We start from the raw sequence: 21,973 nt of genomic DNA on the forward strand, positions 1-21,973 counted from the left end.
TTTTTTACGACTCCATTTCTCATGCCGCATCTATTCCCAATTTTTTTTTTGGATATAATCATTTTTATGAAATATTACAAATGACTGAATACTCCCCTATGTACACCTGGATTCCTCGAAAGTGGATCGATTTATCAAAACTATACAAATACCATTTTTTTCGTAATTGGAAATCAATATTTTTTAAAAATCAAATAGGGTATGTAGAAATAAAAAAAATGTAATGAAAGAAATCCATAAATTAGTGACCAGATGACGTATGTTTAAATCGTAAAATATTCGAAATTTAAAAGTGATATTTTGAACGATTTTCGTGAAAAAATGATATCCACATTTAAGGGATACCTATCCATATTTTCCTTATTTTCGGTAAAAAGTTTGCATAAAAGAGAGCCTTTATTTTTAATGCACTCTGAAAATATAGGGAGACAATGTAGGATCCTGTATAGTTATGAAATAAAGCAAAATATGTTAATTATATTTAAATTGGTCACTGTTTTCAAACTAGTGTTTACCTAAAGCATGTGGTGCAGCATTGCAAAATTCAGACTTCCAGCAACCAGTGGGTGAACATTGTCGTGCATAGCCAGTACCCTGTGATCAGCAGTCTTTCTTCATTTTGACATATATCATATTTCAGTAGTTCATAAAGTCAATCGATTTTTTTTTTTGCTTTGGTCGTTTAATATTCGTTGAACATACCTTGCCCATATTTTCTATAATCACCAACGACTACTTGAGTTATTCTCTTACAAACAAATGTTAATTATAGCAATTTTCAGTTATAAAATGATGCCCGATATTAATGATACCTATATCAATTGTCATTCAAACACATCCAGATTGACCAGTTGAAGACAATGCACTTGGTAATAATTCAAAGCAGTGATAATAATAATTTGTTTAAAAAAATTCATACCTTCAGAAAATTCAAAGAAACTGATACTTTCGTAAATTGAATAACTTGTTTAAACGTTTATTATTTTTTATAAGTATGCCACAGATTTTCTAAATTCTAATTATTTCTAATTGCACTTTACAATGCGAGATATTTCATTAACCATGGGATGAAATAACGAAATCATGTGTATATTCCTAGATTCTGATTCCATTTGTGATTTACGTCTTTCCTTTTTATCAATTTCTCAAGTGGTGACTTATTGTGTGTATCAGAAACTGGAGTTACATGATCCAACGTTTATCTTATTGTTCGCTTGGCAGCGATCTCTATCAACAGATATCAGTTACATTTTAAGATAATGTATAAAACTTCAGGATAGATGAAAAAAATAGTTCTAGACTGTTACTAATGTTTTTATATCATCTTATAACAACTACTTACTTGCAATGTGTGTAAAATAATTAAATTAGCTTCAATAGTAACAATTAACAAAAATCGTTTACGGGAATTATATTCTCATATATGTTCCCAGTTCTGAAACAACGAAAAATGTAATATTTATTTGAAACAGAAATACTTCATTGTGTATCTCCCAAAAAGTCTTGTTTAGTTCTTAGATCCCTTAGCTATATACAAATAAGAAGTGGATCTTATTTGTGGAAGGGCGAAATGGGCGGTGATTATTAGACGCCTTCATTATAGCCATCTTTCTCTATCGCACGGATTTCTATGACTTTCTTTATCGCTCTCACGTAACGGCAGATGAAGAATGGGAACTTTCCGACCCTGTATACTCGTATCTATAAGTAAGTGTGCACTTCACGGGAATAGTGACCTGGCACCCCGTTCTGCATGAATCACATGTTCTGTCTGATGTCTAAAGGCCAAATTTCTGTTTCATCAAAAGTTCAGTTCGCAGGAAATTTAAATAAGAATTACCGTTTAGATTTGGTGTTAAATCATATGGACGCAAGTAGTGGTCTTGTATGATACCACACATACATTAATTTTATATTAATATTGAAAGTGTGGCTCCCTGCTAAGTTTTCATTTTCAACATCCCAGTAATGCCAATTTCTCCCTGTTGAATAATCCTCGCCGGGTGACAGTTGCTTCATCCGAAGAAAAATATGTTAAAAAAAATTCTGATTTTCGTTTTGTGAAGAAATTTTGTAAACTCTAGTTGTGCGGGAAGATCTGTGAGTAACAAATTTTGAACTGGAATGAAATGAAATGGTCGCATTTTTGAACGCCCAATCTGGCTCTTGGGATGAAATTCTCCAGTTTGTCCTTATCTGTCAAAGATATTTTTAACAGTTTGACTATTTGGTTGGATCCGTCAAGGTATGTACTCACTCGTATGTCAGACGAGCACGTCTGCCACAAAATTATCTTGTGCATAAACGCTTATCATGTCACGCATTTGAGTTTTAGAAAAATCGCTGTGGCGGGGCATTATGAATGAAGAATTCTGTAGAAACTCAACAATAATCCAGATTTTAACACTAATTACATAAACTGGTTCTTAATTGCTTCTGTTTTTATTTGCCGGCCTAGTTTCTGCAAATATCTCGAAAACGGTAATTCCTGGCGACATTAAGAGATTAGATAGATCATTTAAGAAAACTGAAAATGTAACTAGGTAACTATCAGCTTTTAGATTAAGGTAAGTTTGGACAGATCACATTTGGACAGATCCTTTGTTTTTGAGACGGATATGGAAATAAACAGGGTGTTTCAGTCATAATGTCATTAATTAAGGGAAGATAGGAAAAATGAGTAGAATACGAATATACGTTTAAAAAAAATTAAATGCATATTTACACTGAAAAAAAATTTTTAATCATTATTTCCCTTTTCGGGCCACTCCTGACCCCTAACCTACCTATTCTTAATGTTTTCACTATCTTGTAATTGAATATGAATTTTTAGTATTACATTTCGTATTGTATTTAAGTTATGTATACCCTATTGTGTAACTTGCTACTTTTCAGAGTTGTATGGTACCTATTTATTTAAATACGGCTAAAAACACTCATTCATTCGTCTATATTCTAAGGCTGAGATCCTATATTAATAAGGCTGAGATCCGTTGCACTATGATTTTGAAAGCAATTGTAAAACTGGACGAGACGACGATTAGGAAATCAGCTATTTCGCTACAATGTCCGATTGCTTTGTCCTCCGCCGGCCAGCCGGCGCGATCTCTATTATGAAATGGTGTGCCGAGTTAACGGCAGTTAAGGGGTGACTTGCTTATTTTTTAAAAGGTCGAGAAAAAACACTTTTTTTTATTTTCTGTCTTTATTAGGTCTTCCGAATACGTAGTTAAAATTAACGACATTATGACTAAAACACCCTGTTATACGGGCTGTACAGAAGCAAATCGATTTAGACCAAATTACGTTAGTACCCCTTCCCTTAAAAAGTTGTCGACCTTCTAATCACATTTTTTTTTCAAAACTCTCGTCACTTTCTTATTTATTGCAATTAATATAGGAGGATTTTTGGAGTAGCCAAATATGAATATGAGCTTCATTTTTCCTTAAAGCATAGAGGTCGCTGAAAACATCTTAGGTGATCTTTTGTTCGCTATTTTTTTCTGCAGTACGCATATGTTTCTTGAAATACCACTTTATCAAATTTAAAAAAGTGTACATACTTGTTAAATGCCAATAAAATCCATAATTCTAGAGAAAAATGGATTTGGGGCTTTTCCAGTCGAATTAAATTTTATGGTTGTACATTTTAATAGCCTATATTTCAATAAACAGTAAACACTGATTTTTTAACTGCCGAATTACGTAAAAACATCAAAACTGTAAAAACATTTTCATACACAGAAGACATGTTTCAAAATTGAATAAATTTTGCAGTAATTGGTTTTTGTACTAGACAATAACAGTAAAATATTTAGGGAGTAGAATTTTCGAAAATCGTATTCATTCAAAAAGTACTTAGTATACAGGGTGGGCACTTTAAAGGTACATTCTATTAGTATCTCCTGAACTAAAAGATTTACAGGGTTGATGAAATTACAAGAAAATTGCATATTTTCATTCCATTTCGGATTATGAAATGAGATTCGAGATAAGTTCCTGAAATAAGCTGAAAAAACTGAAAATTTGTTCCATATCTTTTTTATTATCGAAGATAGAGTATTGAAAATCGTTATGTATACATAAGACGAAATGTCAAAATTTTCATCTGTTGTTTCATGGCTACTTCGATTAAATAAATCATAAAGTTGATGTTTTTTGTCCCTTAATACATAAAATCCGTTAATTCAACTACTACACATCGTTGAACACGAAATTTAATGCTTCGTCTAATTTGGTAATAAAAACACAAGCATCTAGTAGAACTGGAAGCTGATTTAACCTCCCAACTGATAGAGCAGATCGTCTTATGTATACATACTCTACATTCAATAATAAAACAGATATGGAAGAAATTCTTCTAAGAGAAGTTTTATTTTTTTTTTTTTATTTCAAGAACGGTGCAAGTTTTTCATAATCCGAAATAGTATGAAAATATGCAACTTTCTTGTAATTTAACCAAAATCTTCTACTTCAGGAGATGTTAATGGTGTACCTACACCTTAAAAGTGACCACACTGTATAATAGTTTCTTTAAGATATGGGTAGATACATCTCAAGGAATTTTCGGAAGGTAAATGAAAAGTGATTGTTCCAGTAATTTTATGATATATTTTTTGTATATACAACTATAATTTTCACCTAATGTAGATACATATAAACAAAATGCTAAATTTAATTCCGTAGTATAATACGACATTATTAAAAAATCTCTCTAGATGTATTAGTGCGTAAACCTACTTGTGCGTAAAATTGTTCTCAAATCTTTGTGCCATAAAAAAATCTAGTTTCTTTACAAAATTGATATTTTGACGATATAAGATCTAAATTATATATACTTGGTTTATAATATTTCTATCATTTTCTTAGGTGCAATATAAAATTTACATTATTGCAGAAATTAAATTGATACAATTTATAAAACCATTTTTATGCATCATAAAAATATCACTATAGGTATTGCCTCGATATGACTTGATTCAGCTAAATCCTACAAATCTACTTATAACTAATAGACGGATATTTCCCTTTTCTTCTCTGTGTTATCTGTAACACAAGTGGGTATAGCATTCGACCATTTCCCATTCTTTAAACACTTTAACATTGCTGCTCCTCTCAGTTGCAAGCCTTCTTCGCAGGTAAATGTTATGTTTTCTCCTATTTTGTAATAGAACTTGACAGAGGACATCCTTCCGCTAATTGTTGTTCCAGGATATGAACATGCCTGAACGCCTAGAATAAATAAATGTATAATGCGAGGTATAATGTAATCGGGTATGAAATAACTACATAGATAAAAAGATCTGTGACCAGCGCTGAAATAGTTACCTAGACCAAAAAGTCGAATTTTTATGGTCAAGTTTATTGGTCGGCAAGACCGAGGTGCATATTAAATTTTTAACAATTACAAGATGCACTATTTTCTTAATAAAAAAGCTTATTTTCGTTTTTTAATAGTATCTTGCTTATTGCTACAGAGGACCCAACAAACCCTATATAACTATGCTCGCGAGAGAACGTTCTATTCTATACAGGGTGTTCTATTTAACTTAACAAAGTTAACATCCGCGGCCATTTTGTTTGGACTTCATTTGTTTTTCTACTATCATTTTCGAAAAATTCATAAAAAATCGTGCAACTTTTATATTTCACATTTTTTTTGTCTTAAAACAAAAAAGTTAAATTGAGGGTCNTTCAAAATTGAATAAATTTTGCAGTAATTGGTTTTTGTACTAGACAATAACAGTAAAATATTTAGGGAGTAGAATTTTCGAAAATCGTATTCATTCAAAAAGTACTTAGTATACAGGGTGGGCACTTTAAAGGTACATTCTATTAGTATCTCCTGAACTAAAAGATTTACAGGGTTGATGAAATTACAAGAAAATTGCATATTTTCATTCCATTTCGGATTATGAAATGAGATTCGAGATAAGTTCCTGAAATAAGCTGAAAAAACTGAAAATTTGTTCCATATCTTTTTTATTATCGAAGATAGAGTATTGAAAATCGTTATGTATACATAAGACGAAATGTCAAAATTTTCATCTGTTGTTTCATGGCTACTTCGATTAAATAAATCATAAAGTTGATGTTTTTTGTCCCTTAATACATAAAATCCGTTAATTCAACTACTACACATCGTTGAACACGAAATTTAATGCTTCGTCTAATTTGGTAATAAAAACACAAGCATCTAGTAGAACTGGAAGCTGATTTAACCTCCCAACTGATAGAGCAGATCGTCTTATGTATACATACTCTACATTCAATAATAAAACAGATATGGAAGAAATTCTTCTAAGAGAAGTTTTATTTTTTTTTTTTTATTTCAAGAACGGTGCAAGTTTTTCATAATCCGAAATAGTATGAAAATATGCAACTTTCTTGTAATTTAACCAAAATCTTCTACTTCAGGAGATGTTAATGGTGTACCTACACCTTAAAAGTGACCACACTGTATAATAGTTTCTTTAAGATATGGGTAGATACATCTCAAGGAATTTTCGGAAGGTAAATGAAAAGTGATTGTTCCAGTAATTTTATGATATATTTTTTGTATATACAACTATAATTTTCACCTAATGTAGATACATATAAACAAAATGCTAAATTTAATTCCGTAGTATAATACGACATTATTAAAAAATCTCTCTAGATGTATTAGTGCGTAAACCTACTTGTGCGTAAAATTGTTCTCAAATCTTTGTGCCATAAAAAAATCTAGTTTCTTTACAAAATTGATATTTTGACGATATAAGATCTAAATTATATATACTTGGTTTATAATATTTCTATCATTTTCTTAGGTGCAATATAAAATTTACATTATTGCAGAAATTAAATTGATACAATTTATAAAACCATTTTTATGCATCATAAAAATATCACTATAGGTATTGCCTCGATATGACTTGATTCAGCTAAATCCTACAAATCTACTTATAACTAATAGACGGATATTTCCCTTTTCTTCTCTGTGTTATCTGTAACACAAGTGGGTATAGCATTCGACCATTTCCCATTCTTTAAACACTTTAACATTGCTGCTCCTCTCAGTTGCAAGCCTTCTTCGCAGGTAAATGTTATGTTTTCTCCTATTTTGTAATAGAACTTGACAGAGGACATCCTTCCGCTAATTGTTGTTCCAGGATATGAACATGCCTGAACGCCTAGAATAAATAAATGTATAATGTAATCGGGTATGAAATAACTACATAGATAAAAAGATCTGTGACCAGCGCAGAAATAGTTACCTAGACCAAAAAGTCGAATTATTATGGTCAAGTTTGTTGGTCGGCAAGACCGAGGTGCATATTAAATTTTTAACAATTACAAGACGTATTATTTTCTTAATAAAAAAGTTTCTTTTCATTTTTTAATAGTCTAGTTTAATAGTAATATCTTGCTTATTGTTACAGAGGACCCAACAAACCCTATATGACTATGCTCGAGAGAGAACGTTCTATCCTATAGAGGGTGTTCCATTTAACTTAACAAAGTTAACATCCGCGGCCATTTTGTTTGGACTTCATTTGTTTTTCTACTATCATTTATATTTCACATTTTTTATAACTCTTAAAACAAAAAAGTTAAATGGGGGGTCAAAATATAGTGAATCACCCTGTACATCAGTATTTTATGTATGTAGCTGAGCCAAAAAGTTGCACTTTTATGGACGAGCCTATTTTTGTCGTCCAAACTGCCAACACGCTGACTAAGCCATCAATATTTTGGCTGGTTTTAGATACATGACATGACATGACTTAAAATGCAAGTCCGTAAAGCTGCATTTTATGGTAAGGTGGAGAGAAGCGCAGACAAGATAAGTTCAAAACTTGCATGGGATTGTTTACAAATGCTGACTGAACTGGCCACCAATAATACAGTTAGACTGTGTTGGGCGCCAGGACACAAAGGCATTTGTGGAAACGAGAAAGCGGATGAACTTGCTAGGAAGGGATCCGAGACAGAGTTCATTGGCCCGGAGCCCTTCTGTGGTACATTTCCCAGTGTGGTCAGGCGGGCTCTGGGCAAATGGACCGAGACAGGACATAGGAAATACAGGACTTTAAGGCCAGGACATAGCCATTCTCAGGAGCTCATGGAGTATCCTTCGAAGGAAAGAGCAAACGATTTACTGAGCTTGAATAAAATTCAGCTCAGGAGAGTGACGGGACTCATAAGGGGACACTGTCACTTTAGGAAACATCCACATAAGCTAAAGCTTGTAGACAGCCCGGTCTGTCGAGGATGTGACTCGGCAGATGAAACTTCTCTGCATATCCTAGGCGAGTGCCCGGGATTTGCACGTAGTAGAATGACGCTCCTGGGGAAACCCTATTTGGAACCCAAGGAACTGAGAGAAGTTTCAGCGAAGAAGCTTTTGGATTTTGTCAAAAGGACAAAACTACTTGCTGAATAGGACTAGTAGTGGGACGCACAATAGGCCTAATTAGGCCGCGGTGCCATGGGATTTATTAGGACCAACCACTAGATAAGAAGAAGAAGAAGAGAGAAAACTACTTTTTATTGGGCAAGGAAAGTTTGATATGCTAGGACATACTCGATTAAGTATGCATTATTTCTAAATCGCATGACTTAAACAGTATGGTATTTATTGATAAAAATTAAAGAATCATTGTACCGAGCAACTTTTTACAGGAAAATATTTAATTAGCGACATACCATCGCACCTACACAAGTGCAATTTAGATGGCACACAATTTATCATACCTCATCATTATGTAAATATTTATGAACGAAGACAGCAAGTGAAAAATTAAAAAAATAATATTCATATATAGTCTGTTTAGAAATGAAAGAGAGTAATAAAAGCTTATTATGTATGCAAATCGTAAATAAATGTAGTACTGGTGCTTATATTCAATATTTATATATTATGATTTATCGGTATAGATGAGGTGTACTTTTAAAAAAACTTTGTGTGACCGGGTTGTACTAAATTGTACCAGGTAGCTAAAATTTAATCCCCGACAATNGATTACAGTAATTCTGCCCAGTAGACAGTAACCATCAACAACAAAAATAAATACTCTTGTTGGAATTAATAAGAATTTTTAGATCCTCAATTTTATACTACTTAAGACTCTATTTCCATCGTTATACCAATGTATGGTGTGGCACTTTATACAGAATTAATTATTAGCACGTTTTAGTTTTACCACAAGTGGACAGACGTATCTGCATGTTATACTTTGTCGTTTTTAGGTTATGTTCTTATTCTCTCATTCTATTTATTCTACTTCGTGTGATTCTGAATTTGAAATGTTGCCTATTCCATTAGTTCAGTGTATAAGTTTATTTCCATTGTGTTGAAATGAAAATTGTATTCTACCAATATTTTAAATTTTCTGTGTATTTTAATGTTTCTTATTGACCTTCGTAAATGTTGTATACACTAAGACTAAAGTAAATAATGTAGAGGCACTAAAGTAATAATTTTTAGTGTTTCATATAAATTCTACATATTTTAAATGTCGGCTATGATTCATTGAACAAATTTATTATCACTGTTAATTATTAAAGTTTATTTTCAGTATTGCAAATCAAATTTTTTACTTTCTCCTCGAGTGGGTTACAATAAATTTACGCCTATTTTTTTATAATTCGTTTAAACAGCTTTTTCGCAATCAACGTAAAAATTAATGAAAACAAAATATGAAATGTTACTTCAATTTAAAACAAACCTATTGAAAACTATAACAGCACCATGAAAGTATTATTGGTATATTGATAAGAAATACAACATATTATTATCAAAAACATGCCATTAAATACCATACATTAATGTTTTTAACGTGTTATTTAAATATCCTTTAAAGAAATAATTAGAAAATAATAATTTTGACAACAAAAAAAATTCTAAACTACCGGCAAAGGCAAGTCAATAATAGTCAGTTGCACCGGCGTTATTTAAATTTTAAGATATATTGAAATTGCAAAGTATGTATATATGTTATGGACCAAGTGATTAATGCGGGCATTATTAATAATGCGCGAGCATTATAAATAATGTCTAGCTAAGTGATTAATTACTATCTAAACTTCATTATTTATCACATTGCACGGTCATTATTATATTGCTACGTGACAATTGGGCAATTTGATAATAAAGCTAAATGTGACAGTCTGATAAATGTAGTTGTCGCAAAGGCAAAAAGTTGTGTACCTCAAAATGCCATCATAGTTGTTCTAATAAATAGCTCTGTTACTTACTACATATTGTATAATTATTGTTTTCAATTTTATGTTCTATTTTCATTTGACTTTTATTAAGTTTAAAGTGCTGAAAACTCTTAGATGCTAATTATGCCAAATAATGAGTCTGATTGCTTAAACTTTAGTTTATTTTATGTTTTATAATAATATGTCAAAACTTCTATAAAACAAAGATATGTTGTGAAATGTTTGTTTTAAATTTTATATGTTTTATGTTACGTATATTTTTAATATGACTTTCCTTAAGTTTTAAATGCAGAAACTAGTGGATTTTTAATGTAGAAGTCTTTGCTAATTGATCCAAATAATGAGTCTGATTATTTAAATTGTTTAACATTTAGTTTATTTTAAGTTAAATGACAATAATAAAAAAATAGTAATTAAATATGTTTGTAGGTATTACTCTGCCCAAAAGCTGATGGACAATATGTATAATGCCCGGTCAATTTGATTATTTGAATAATTATTATCAAATTGCACACTCATATTGGGCATTTTACATAATTACCGGGCATTATGTATAATGCCCGATTTATCACTTGGTCCATAACATATACATTCCATATTACTTTCAGCTTTAAGAAACTTTGTATGAAGCTTTGTTTAAAACATTACGAAAATTACTTTGCAATTTAAGCACATTTTAAAATCCAAATAGCGATACCCAAGCAATATACTGCATTAAAAATAAAATTACAGAACTTTATCTCAAAAAATAGGAAGTAAGCGTAATCCATACGCAGTAAGTCTATTTTAAAGTGTTTAAAGTGAATGTCATCTTGTGCATTTACCTAATGCGTTTCAAAATTACAAAACTAACACTAGATTTCTTCTTTGTAATATAGCATAATTGAATTTTATCTTTAGAATTAGCATTATGTTGTGCTTTTATATTGTTACTTTATTTTGTGACATATGTCTTAAAAAATTATATTTGGCTTAAACACATTTGTGTTTTTATGAACAATGAATTCATCCAACTACTTTTCCTAAGTACTTTGTGCGCTGAAATAAAAATAACTCGGATCGACCATTTATGCCCAATTGCTAATAATGCGTAAGTCGAACCTTAACCTTGAAGTTGACGTTATAAAAATTCAATAGTATCATTTATTTTGATTCTATATTTATATCATGCCAAGTAATATTGTAAAAATTAAAAAAATATTATATCAATACTGAGATTAGTAAAAAAAAAATAATTTATCTTGTAAATTGCTACAAAAAAAATATTAAGATGGGTCTCTATAAATTAATTAATGTTCATGATTCACTTTCATTAACCATGGAAAGTCGCTAATACAATTGATGGAATTATATTGCTATAGCATTAATCAAGACTATACCGAATATGCAACCCATAATCTTACCATTCAGTTATAAATTATCGATTTCTTTCACTTTTATTCACCTACTGTATAGTACTTTAGTGAAAAGCAATTATTTAAAGCTATAGATTTTAACATTATGTCTCATCCGATGATATATTACAATAAGAACATAATTAATCTACTAATTCTTTGACGAGAAAGAATTATAGACTGTACAAAATGTAAACAAATACCTAATTCTGAATTGCAGAAAATCTGAAAAATTTATTTCTGGGTACCCTGCAAATGTTGCAGTTTGTATGATATAAAAACGTTTGGGAAAATAAACATACAAAATAATACAATACAATAACGATAATAAAATATAAATTAGATTCGGAAAAATTGAATGAGAAAAAATTTATGATACTGCAATGAATTACCAAATGTACTGTAAAGAGTCATAAACTCTATAACTTTGTGTACTTTAACTCGACATCACAAGATCAGAAATCGAGAACAGTGGCAAAGTATTTTATATTCTGATTTAACCGTTATTCTTTTTCAAATCAATTAATAGTTAATGTGGTTTGGGGTGGTATTGCGCTACTTGCATCTAGTAAATTCTCGAACATAAGTGAGAATATCGATCAGGGTGTCGTGTGACTATGACACCGCATAACATATTAATGATATAGAAACTATTATACATTAGCCCAGAAAATACTGCTTGTAGTGTCCAAAGTATGTATAAGTAACTTACATTTTGGTAATTTTCCGGACCATCTCGAATTTTCTTGACAAGCTATAATAGGCTGCCCTTCCATCATGTAATCAGGATTACAATTGAACTGAACCACATCTCCTGCTTTGAACGGTCCACTTCCTTGAATATATCCATTCTCTGGTGGAGTCGGATTGTCGCAATGAACTTCTAAAGAAAACAAATGCAGTCAACATATTTTATCATTAAATGCTAATATATTCAAATGGTATCAGAAAAATATATCCCACGAAGAAAATCACCCAAATGTGAATAATCATTTTGAATAAAATTCTGAGATTATTTGTTATACCTGTAAATTAAATTAGTATTACGAAGAATTTAAACTTATAAATGTTTCAGATAATTTTATACTTTATAAAAATTATATACAATATCTTTCTTACAAACAATACATATTAGTTACGTAGGTATTCAAAAAGTATTTTGATAACAATACAACATTAATTGTAATGCCTATATGCGTTTAAATAAAATTAATTAACTATAATATGAGTACATCTACATGGTTGTTACATGGTACGTCAATTATTAGAATTATTTCTAAAAATAAATATTATCCGTTAGATTCACATGTTGTTTTGTTATTATACTACACCACGTTTTTATAATTAAAGGTGTTATGCGTCAAGTTGAAATGGAAAACACGTGTTATTATAATGTACTGGTACTTACAGAACAGCACAGTATTAAGCATAGGACATATTCACATTAACATGTGACGTATTAAAACGTATCTACGGATTTCTCTTCGTTGTTGTCTCCCTGTTTGTCTCTGTTTGTCCTTTGCCGAGATGCTGTATGCAGCGAGATCCTGGAATACACTCTTTCAGATCGGCTTGAGAAAGGATGATATTTATCTTTCTTGAGTTATAGGCGGTATTAATAGTGTACTAATCTGTCTTGAGCTGTTATAGGTGGTACTAATAGCGTATATTTATTTCATTTGAGAGTTGATCGTAGGTGATGTAGTTCCTCGATCAAGACTTCAGACATCTGTCCATGTGAATGACTTTCTGTAAGCACTATATCCTAGGGTACCATTCGGTTTGCTCTTGACATCTAAAAACGGAGGGGAATTGTTTTCTTCCAACTTCATGTCGAAGGTGACGTCCGAATGTATTCCATTAGTGTAGTCCAAAAATTCTTATAGGTTGCTATCATGAAGCCAGATGAAAAATGTATCGTCAGTATATCTTAATAAACACTTCGACTTTAGAATTGCTGACTCCTAGGCTTTGCTATAGACATTTGCAATAGTTGGGGAAAGGGTGAATGCATACCTACTTCTTCAGTTTGTTCATAAGATTACTTTCTAAACCAGAAGAAAGTGGTGTACACTTTTTCTGAATCTACTAAATTGTTGTATAAACGTCTGAATATGGTTCGGGCTGAGGCAGTACAGTATTGGGGGTCTTGAAGGTTTGAAAAAATGTAATAAAATTTTCGGGGTTATATTTGTAAAAATGAAGTTGATGAGGTCCTGGAGAGACCAAACATTAGATAAAAAAATTGATTATGCCATTCGATTGAGGGCAAAAAGTTGCCATGAGAAAGTGTTCTTCTTTTTTGATATCGCCTCAAACCAGTTCGGTTTTTCAAATATTTCGAAAACTAATCATGTTAGCCTTGATTTTTTAAAGGCATAATGTTGGTCCCCTGATTACGCAACTTTACCCTCATTTCGTATCTCCTTTTGGAAAAATCGCTCGAATAGGTCAATTTTGTTTCTTTGAGGGATTAATTTCGGTGAAATTAAATTTTTCAAAATGTAACTAGTGGCGATGGGTGGGGGATATTGTTGCTTTTTTTAAATGACAACCACCTTTTTTATTGGACCGTATGAAAACTTAGGTCTTTCTGATTAATTTGATGTGCTTAAATATAGGTTGGTCGGGAAAATTTGGAAAAAAATCGAAAAAAACTTATTTATTTTTTCCGAAGGTATATACACATTTTGTTGAAATAGCTCCTCTTTTTATTTGATTTAAATGAATCAAATGTTCAAACTGCCGACCGCCTGCATCCTAACGACTCTCTTTGCACATTCCTAATTGTTTCAGGTGGTATTTGCCTGGTCTCATGGCGAATGCTTTACTTTAGGTCTTAAATGTTGTCTGGCCTGTCACGATATACCTTGCTTTTCAAATATCTTCACAAGAAAAAGTCAGCTGAGGTTAAATCGGCAGACCTTGCCGCCCCCTCAATTTCCCCTCTTCTCTTGCATTAATTCGAAAAATTCCATATATCTAATTGAATATTTTCGTGTACTGTGGGGCGACCTGTTCTGGGAAAATTTAATGACCCCAGAACCTAAATTTTTGCAAAATTCTTCCTACAGTAGACCTGTGTATCTGATACCAGGATTATTAGCATTAAAAATATCATGAACCTCAATTTCAGTTGGTTTCCGATCGCCATACCTTGTTAATGACTCCATTCGAAAAATTCTTGTTTAAAAAGACTGATTTTCCTATAGGAAAAGTAATTGCCGAAGTTATTGGAACGCTTCAGTTTTGACTTTGACTTTTAACACTTTAATAAATTAATTAACCGACCCGCTACATGTAGCACACCAAAGTAATCAGAAAAACCTAAGCTTTCATACGGTTCAATAAAAACATGGTTGCCATATAAAAAAACAACCCTATCCTCCTCCCACCGCCAATGTTTCACCGAAGTTCATACCCCAAAAAAACAAAATTGACCTGTCCGAGCGATTTTTCAAAAAATTGCCAGTTTCCGAAATGCATGACTTTTGAGACACACTGTATATATAATTGCAGCGTTGGAACGTGAGTGGTCGGTGTTAATGTACGATTGCAATTGTTTTAAGTGGTGAAGTTTATTATTGTCTATAAATGTTTAGTAAGTATTATTAACCTATGTACGGAGCGTTGTTATAACTGTTTTCCATTGAATCTTGAACAATGGTATTTTAAAAACAGCAAAGAATAGAATTCAAACAAAGAGAAGTTAATTCTGATAAAGCCATAAAATATGGAGGTGTTAACAATGCATAATGACAACTTGTGTATTGTTTGTAGATCTTCTTGACTTATTAATAGTTGCACTATAGAATCCAAACTTCGAATATGAAATTTTCAAAGTTAACAAATTTTTATATATTTCATGATACACAGGGTGTAACATAANAATATCCGAACAGAGAACCTGTAAGTCAGTCTACAATCAGTAGAATTGAGGCTAAGTGGAGAGAGACTGGAACTGTTAAGGATCTTGGCAAACCTGGTAGGCCCGGCGTTCCTACTGACAAAAAACTGGATATCCTGGTTTCATTAAAGGAAAATCCTAACCTCTCAAGTACTCAGCTCGCTTTAGATAATACAGTTCATAGATCGACTAACAAAATTTTTAAAGAAGGAAAAGTGGCACCCTTATAAAATTCAATTACTTCAAGAGCTACTTGAAGATGATCCAGATCGCAGAAACGAGTTTTGCCAGACCATGACCGAAAGAACTGATAATAACCCTAGACTAGTAAAACAGATATGCTTTTCAGACGAGGCAACGTTTTGTTTGAATAGAGAAGTAAATAGACAAAATTTTAGGTACTGGGCACCAGCAAATCCACACTGGTTTACGGAAAGTCATTCTCAGTATAATGAAAAGGTGAATGTATGGGCAGGGATTATTAATAACAGAGTAATAGGACCATACTTCTTTGAAGGATCTTTGACGGGAGAATGTTATCACGACTTTTTAGTAAACGACTTGATTCCAGCACTGGCGACACTGTATCCTGATGAAAATATGCCAGACATGCCAAATCAAGCGTTATGGTTTCAACAGGACGGGGCACCGCCCCATTATGCTGCGATTATTGGAAGATTCCTAGATAATGTTTTCCCAAACCGGTGGATAGGCAGACGTGAATCAATAGAGTGGCCACCTAGGTCACCCGACCTTAATCCACTGGACTACTTTCTTTGGGGTTATGTCAAAAATCAAGTGTACAAAGATAACCCACGCACGCTTTGATATCCTCAAAGATCGTATTCATAACGTAATTAGGAATATTTCTCCAGAAACTGTTGAAAATGTACAGCAAGAATTTATCTATCGTTTGGGGTACTGCAGAGCTGTTAATGGCGGCCACTTCCAGCATCTAATAAAATAAACTTCCAGAATGTACATCAATTTATTTACAATAAAGTGTTATTATTTAAACGTAAATATTTCGTGAACAGTTGAAGATAGGTATAAGACATTATGCACAAAACATATCCAGAATTTTTCGGAAAATCCGAAAATGCAAAAATATATAGGGGGTTCCATTTAAGAAAAAAAAAATAATTTCTGACACGCTTTTTTGAGGCACCCTGTATATCTACATTTTATGTCAAAATATGCACAATCTAAAAACAAAATCGACGTGTCCGAGGATTTTTCCTAAAAAAAAATTACACACTCTTTTATTGAATTTATCCATTATTAAATCACAACCCTGTATATTGAAACAAGAAATAAGAAAACATGTTTAATTTTATCTACAAAATTTAGTAAACTGTATAAGATGTTTATGACAGCTAAAATACTGTTCGGCAGATTTTACATTCAACAAAAGTTTGACAAATATTATATCTTAAATATATTAGGCGCATATTTCTGGTACACATGTACCTGTTTAGTATAACAAACTAATTGTAAGATCGTTTGTGGCTCTTCACTTAGTTTACGGTACCGGAAGATCCACTGTTTGTGACCGAGTATACATATTTGTACTAAATTCGTATAGGTATAAATAAGAACAGTTACATGGTGGAATAATTCAGCAAATCACGAAACTGGACAGAAGTTTGCTATAATTTACATTTTATTCAACCCGAGGTATAAGGCGTGGTTCTGGTTAGTCTAATCTCTGATGGAGGAAAGTAAATACCTCATGGGCGACTAATTAATAAAGATATATTCAATTAAAAAAGTAGCTTTTGCTCTTTGATTTGCAGCTATAATAATTGATCAGACATGTTGATAAAACAACTAGTGCAAAAAATATGCAATCGTTTTTTTGACATAGTTTCCTAACTTTAAAATTGGCAATGAAATTCTCGAAACACTTTTTTTAATCATCTTTCAATATTATACTAACAAGGAAAACAATTATGGCCAATATGTTCACACTTCATTTTAATATCAATAGCGACATTTCATATTGTACTTTTACAGACATAATAAAAACATTTGTATTCACTTGACATCGGAAATGTTTCCCATTTGTTCAAAATATGTAATGAAGAACTTGTAATGTGAATTTCTAACTAGCCGGATTTTAAAATATGTATATTTCATCTACATCAATGAAGAATATGACACTTAAAGTAACAAAACGTTTGCTTCATTTTTCTCCAAACGGTAAAAAAAATAATAGTTGTACATATTTTCCTGATTGACATTGCAGGACACCTAGTTATTTAACCTTATATGAAAACTAAAATCTATTTTTTTTTTAAATAAATAAAACTGATATGTTTTCTCATTCGGACCTAGAATGTTTTAATGTTCTGTATAAAACTACAGCAAGAAGTTGGTACTATTAATAAATAAACTGAAATAGAAAATTAACTCTAACCTTCCTCATTGCAAAAATAATATTGAAAAATTGATTAGATGTGTTACTAGAGTTTCATTGTTTCAGAAATCAAGGAACGTGTGACCCTAAAATCAAATGCATGCATCCATTGATTCATATATATTTTCAATAATGCTAAATGAAAAATATACAGGAAAAACTTTTCCGATGTGTAAAGTAAGTGCTCCCCTTAAAATCTGGAGATTTTACTTCAGCAATAAATTATAGTAAAAGGTTGTGGTATTCTTAATAAAAACGGAAATACGAAAATATTAGCTTTAATTGTTTTCATAGCTAAAATAATATTGAAAAGCTGATTAAATAAGTTTATAATTAATTAAAAAAAATTTAAAACATAACAAAAAACCAACCTTTAATCTTTCCAGTATGATCCTGAAATTTTGAGATTCTGACTTATGAGTCTATTAGTCCCCCAGCAGTTTAATAGTTAATTCATAAATGGTTCAAAAGCTACAAAGCTAGAAAGAGAAAAAAGAGACAAAATAAATTTTAGGGAATATTGGAAATTCATTCCGTATATCCCCAAATTTTGAGTGGTCATTTCGTACTAAACCAGGTTGCCCCACTATGCCATGACAGTATTATAGTAATCGTTTTGCACATATTCTTTGCATATACAGAACGTGTTAGTTCCTGGCGAGAAATCTAATAAAAATGCTGAGTAAAAATATTTCGGGAATATTAATTAATATTCTTTGGATCACTTCAAAAATAGTTGTCACACCCATATTTAAATAATTGCATGCAAATAAACTTTCAACTGAATAACAATTACAAACTATAGTCAATTTTCCATTACTAATGAGTACGTATACAGGGTGTCCCACGAGGAAGAGCACACATTTTGAGGGAACATTCCTCAGGTAACAATAAGCAAAAAAGATTATATAAACTATGTTCGAAAATGCACCGTTTTTTAAAAAATGCACCGTTTTTTAAAAAATGTGTAGAATAATACTTGCTTACATTTAGTACTTCTATAAGGGAATATGTAAATTCAATACTTAAAAATAATTCTACATTTTAGTTGCCAGTACTTCGGTATGGCAGTTAGCCCTTTTTGTGAAATGTAATTTCTACGCATATGACGTATTTATATTATTTATGCATACTTGACTGAAGTGATACGTTTACGTAGAAAACATCCTTCCATTTTCGTAATTTCATAGATTTTGAAATAAATTGCATAAAACATTAAACTTTCTGTTTGCTTTGCAACAAGTAGGTAAGTATAGTTTTTCAAACGTCGTTACAGTACAAATGAATAAAAAAAACATAAATCTTTTAATACCATGTTTAACAAGTAGCAAATGAAATGCAAAGTGTAGTTTCTTGTGAAAAAACTACTGTACCTAGAGCTTGATTGAGTATGAAATTTATTTAAATTATATTTTATACCTATTCTACGTTATAAAAAAGGCAGGGTATATATGTTATAACATTTTTTACGAGTTCATCACCAACTCGAAATAAGTTTATTAAGTTCTAATTATCTAAAAATCCATGTTTTCATTATTTTCCTAGCTCCACCCAACTAGGGAAAAAATATTCGAATTTTCAATTTTTTTTTTTGTTTTTTTCAGGATGATTCGGGAACCTGATGACTAGAAATCGGAAATGTTAGGGCGACTGCAATGTAGTATAGGGTTGGCTGTAGGCCGGGTTCTCTTTTATGTAATTTTAATAAATCAAAAAGGAACAAAAATAGTCTAAATTTTTAATAGTGGCGAAGCATCAACTACTTCACATTTTAGTCTGTCATGTCTGCTTCTGATCTGAAGTTTCGCATCAATCAATTTATTCGATACGTATCTAGCGGCATTTTAACGCCTGCCCTATCGGCCTGGCGTGCCGGTGAACAATCCAGGTTTTTTGCTAAGGGACGTTAGCCTACATTTCATTGTCGTTTGTGTGAGTGAGTTTGACGCTTTGCTTGGTCGAATGTATGACAGTTAGTATCATTGTGTATCGTGAACATAGAGCAGCACACGGCTTGATCACAGATTTAGCGACTTTCTGCTATTACAACGCGTATTGTCGCTTAGTAGCATATGTAGATTACTACTGTTTATTTATTTGATTGTCGCCACAAAGTTTCCGATGTCTACTAATGACATATCCGAATTTAAAAAGGCAATGAAAAAAGTCATCTGTTACCTTAAATTATAAAAATGCATTTAATACAATTTTTCAATGGCAAAAGCCTATAAATTATCATATTCATCGACATATCAAAAAATAGTATAATATGAAAATAAAATTTATACCTTTCTCTGTCACAGCATCTGATGCCTACGTTGATAAAAGCAAAAATTCTTTGAGAGCCACAGCTGCACTAACTCAAATTTAAAAAAAAACCAAAATGCACTTAAGGAAACAAGTGGCGTTAAGTCATTATAGAAAAGAAAGTAAAATGTTGATATGTATTTTAAAGTTGTGTACCTTAACTAATATTAGCAAAATAAATATTGAAGCATGCTGGAATTAAATAAATGAAACAATACAAATGTGGACCCACCCTATAGCCTATATGTATAATTCTAAACAACTTTGGTTCGATTCTGTATAAAAATAAAAAAGTTTCAGAAGACAGGTAATTCGCATAACTTCCCAGTTTGATAACTTGATAGAAAAGATAATTTTTGATGCTTTAAAAGGCAGTTGATACAACTTCTCGATGACGTAAATCTTTTCAAAGCAAATTGCAAATGGTGGTGATGATAAACAGAGTCAAAATTTATAATACCTACCTTTAAACATAGGAAATTTTGATTAGAGTTTAGAAAAGAATTTATCAAATTTAAATCATAAAATTTCGAAACGTTTTTGCTCATTCTATAACAGGTTAAGAATTCAATTCATAAGTTAAAATATTTAAATGTAAACAATTATTATCGACCACAAGTTTTATACAAAAACGTCCCGATTATTCTTTGTAACTGAGTCCAAATACTCATAAAAATATTTTCAAAAGTAAAGTTACCGAGTTTAGGTAATGTGTAACAAACAATCTTAACCTGTTACTCTAGTATTTTGTTTACTCTTAACATAAATAATAATCATATCATATTTCTCTCCGTTACTGTAATGAATTATGCTTTAAATATTTTAGTAATATAGCCATTTAGACACTTGGATTATTTTGTATATTTTGAAAACTGGAATTACACATTTTCATTAAAACTATTTTTTTGTCCATTCAAAGTTCACTACGTTGCATCGCAAGCATTCAGTGTTCATTATTAAAAAGAATAATGGTTTAGTACACTGATTAAAATCTAAACTGAATTTTATTGTTTGAAACAGAATTCATTTTTGAGAGTAAAAAATGATTTATACCCGAAACCATCAACAAATATAAACAATCAAAATGAATCCTATAACAGTTCAAACAGTAAAACGTAGCTTAATACCTTTTACTTACTAATATTTTCGGGATTTATTTATAGGATATAATAGTTGAATTAAAATTTGATGGTAATGCGAATAAACCACCTCCCAAATCACACATTTTTTTGTTGAGCTCCATGTTCAATTCCCTTCGAAAAAACTCTAATTGAGCTTTTAATTGACATCATCGAGGAACTCTGCCAACTAACCCTTACAAAATCAAAAAATCCCTTTTCGTTATCAATCCGAGGAGTTTTATGTGAATCACCCACGTACATACTTGAAGCAAGCTAAATCTCAGCTAATCTACTCGTACATTACAAAGCACAGCAAGACAAACCTTCACATGTAGGAAAAGGAGTAGCCCAGTCTCCATTAGCTTGGCAAACAGTCTCCCCAGGCCCTCTGAGACCAAAGCCCGCATCACAGCTAAATACAGCCTTGCCTCCTACTTCTCTGGATATGATAAGCGCTTTCAAATGCTCTCCTAGTTGTCCTACATCGCCACATTCAATACCTACAAGGATTTTTGAGCACATTTATAAACTGTTGTAAGTACATAAATGCAAATCAAAGTGATAAGTGATAAGTAAGCGAGATACAACATCCAATTGTTATTATATAAAGGAAGAT

At 31.5% G+C, this 21,973-nt stretch overlaps 1 protein-coding gene across 1 annotated transcript in view; it reads right to left on the bottom strand.

The window, feature by feature from the left end:
* Positions 1-6,577: 6,577 nt before the first annotated feature.
* LOC108917252 overlaps positions 6,578-21,973 on the bottom strand; it is a 156,189-nt gene continuing 140,793 nt past the window's right edge. Inside the window, exons 21-23 of the mRNA XM_023453976.1 lie at positions 21,681-21,857; positions 12,316-12,486; positions 6,578-7,172 (exon numbers count right to left, since the gene is read on the bottom strand). Of these exons, the coding sequence (XP_023309744.1) occupies positions 6,949-7,172; positions 12,316-12,486; positions 21,681-21,857 (572 nt within the window). The 3' untranslated portion in view covers positions 6,578-6,948. The remainder of the gene's footprint in view (positions 7,173-12,315; positions 12,487-21,680; positions 21,858-21,973) is intronic.

This window comes from Anoplophora glabripennis, unplaced genomic scaffold, assembly GCF_000390285.2.
Source record: "Anoplophora glabripennis isolate ALB-LARVAE unplaced genomic scaffold, Agla_2.0 scaffold22, whole genome shotgun sequence".
Classification (NCBI taxonomy): domain Eukaryota; kingdom Metazoa; phylum Arthropoda; class Insecta; order Coleoptera; family Cerambycidae; genus Anoplophora; species Anoplophora glabripennis.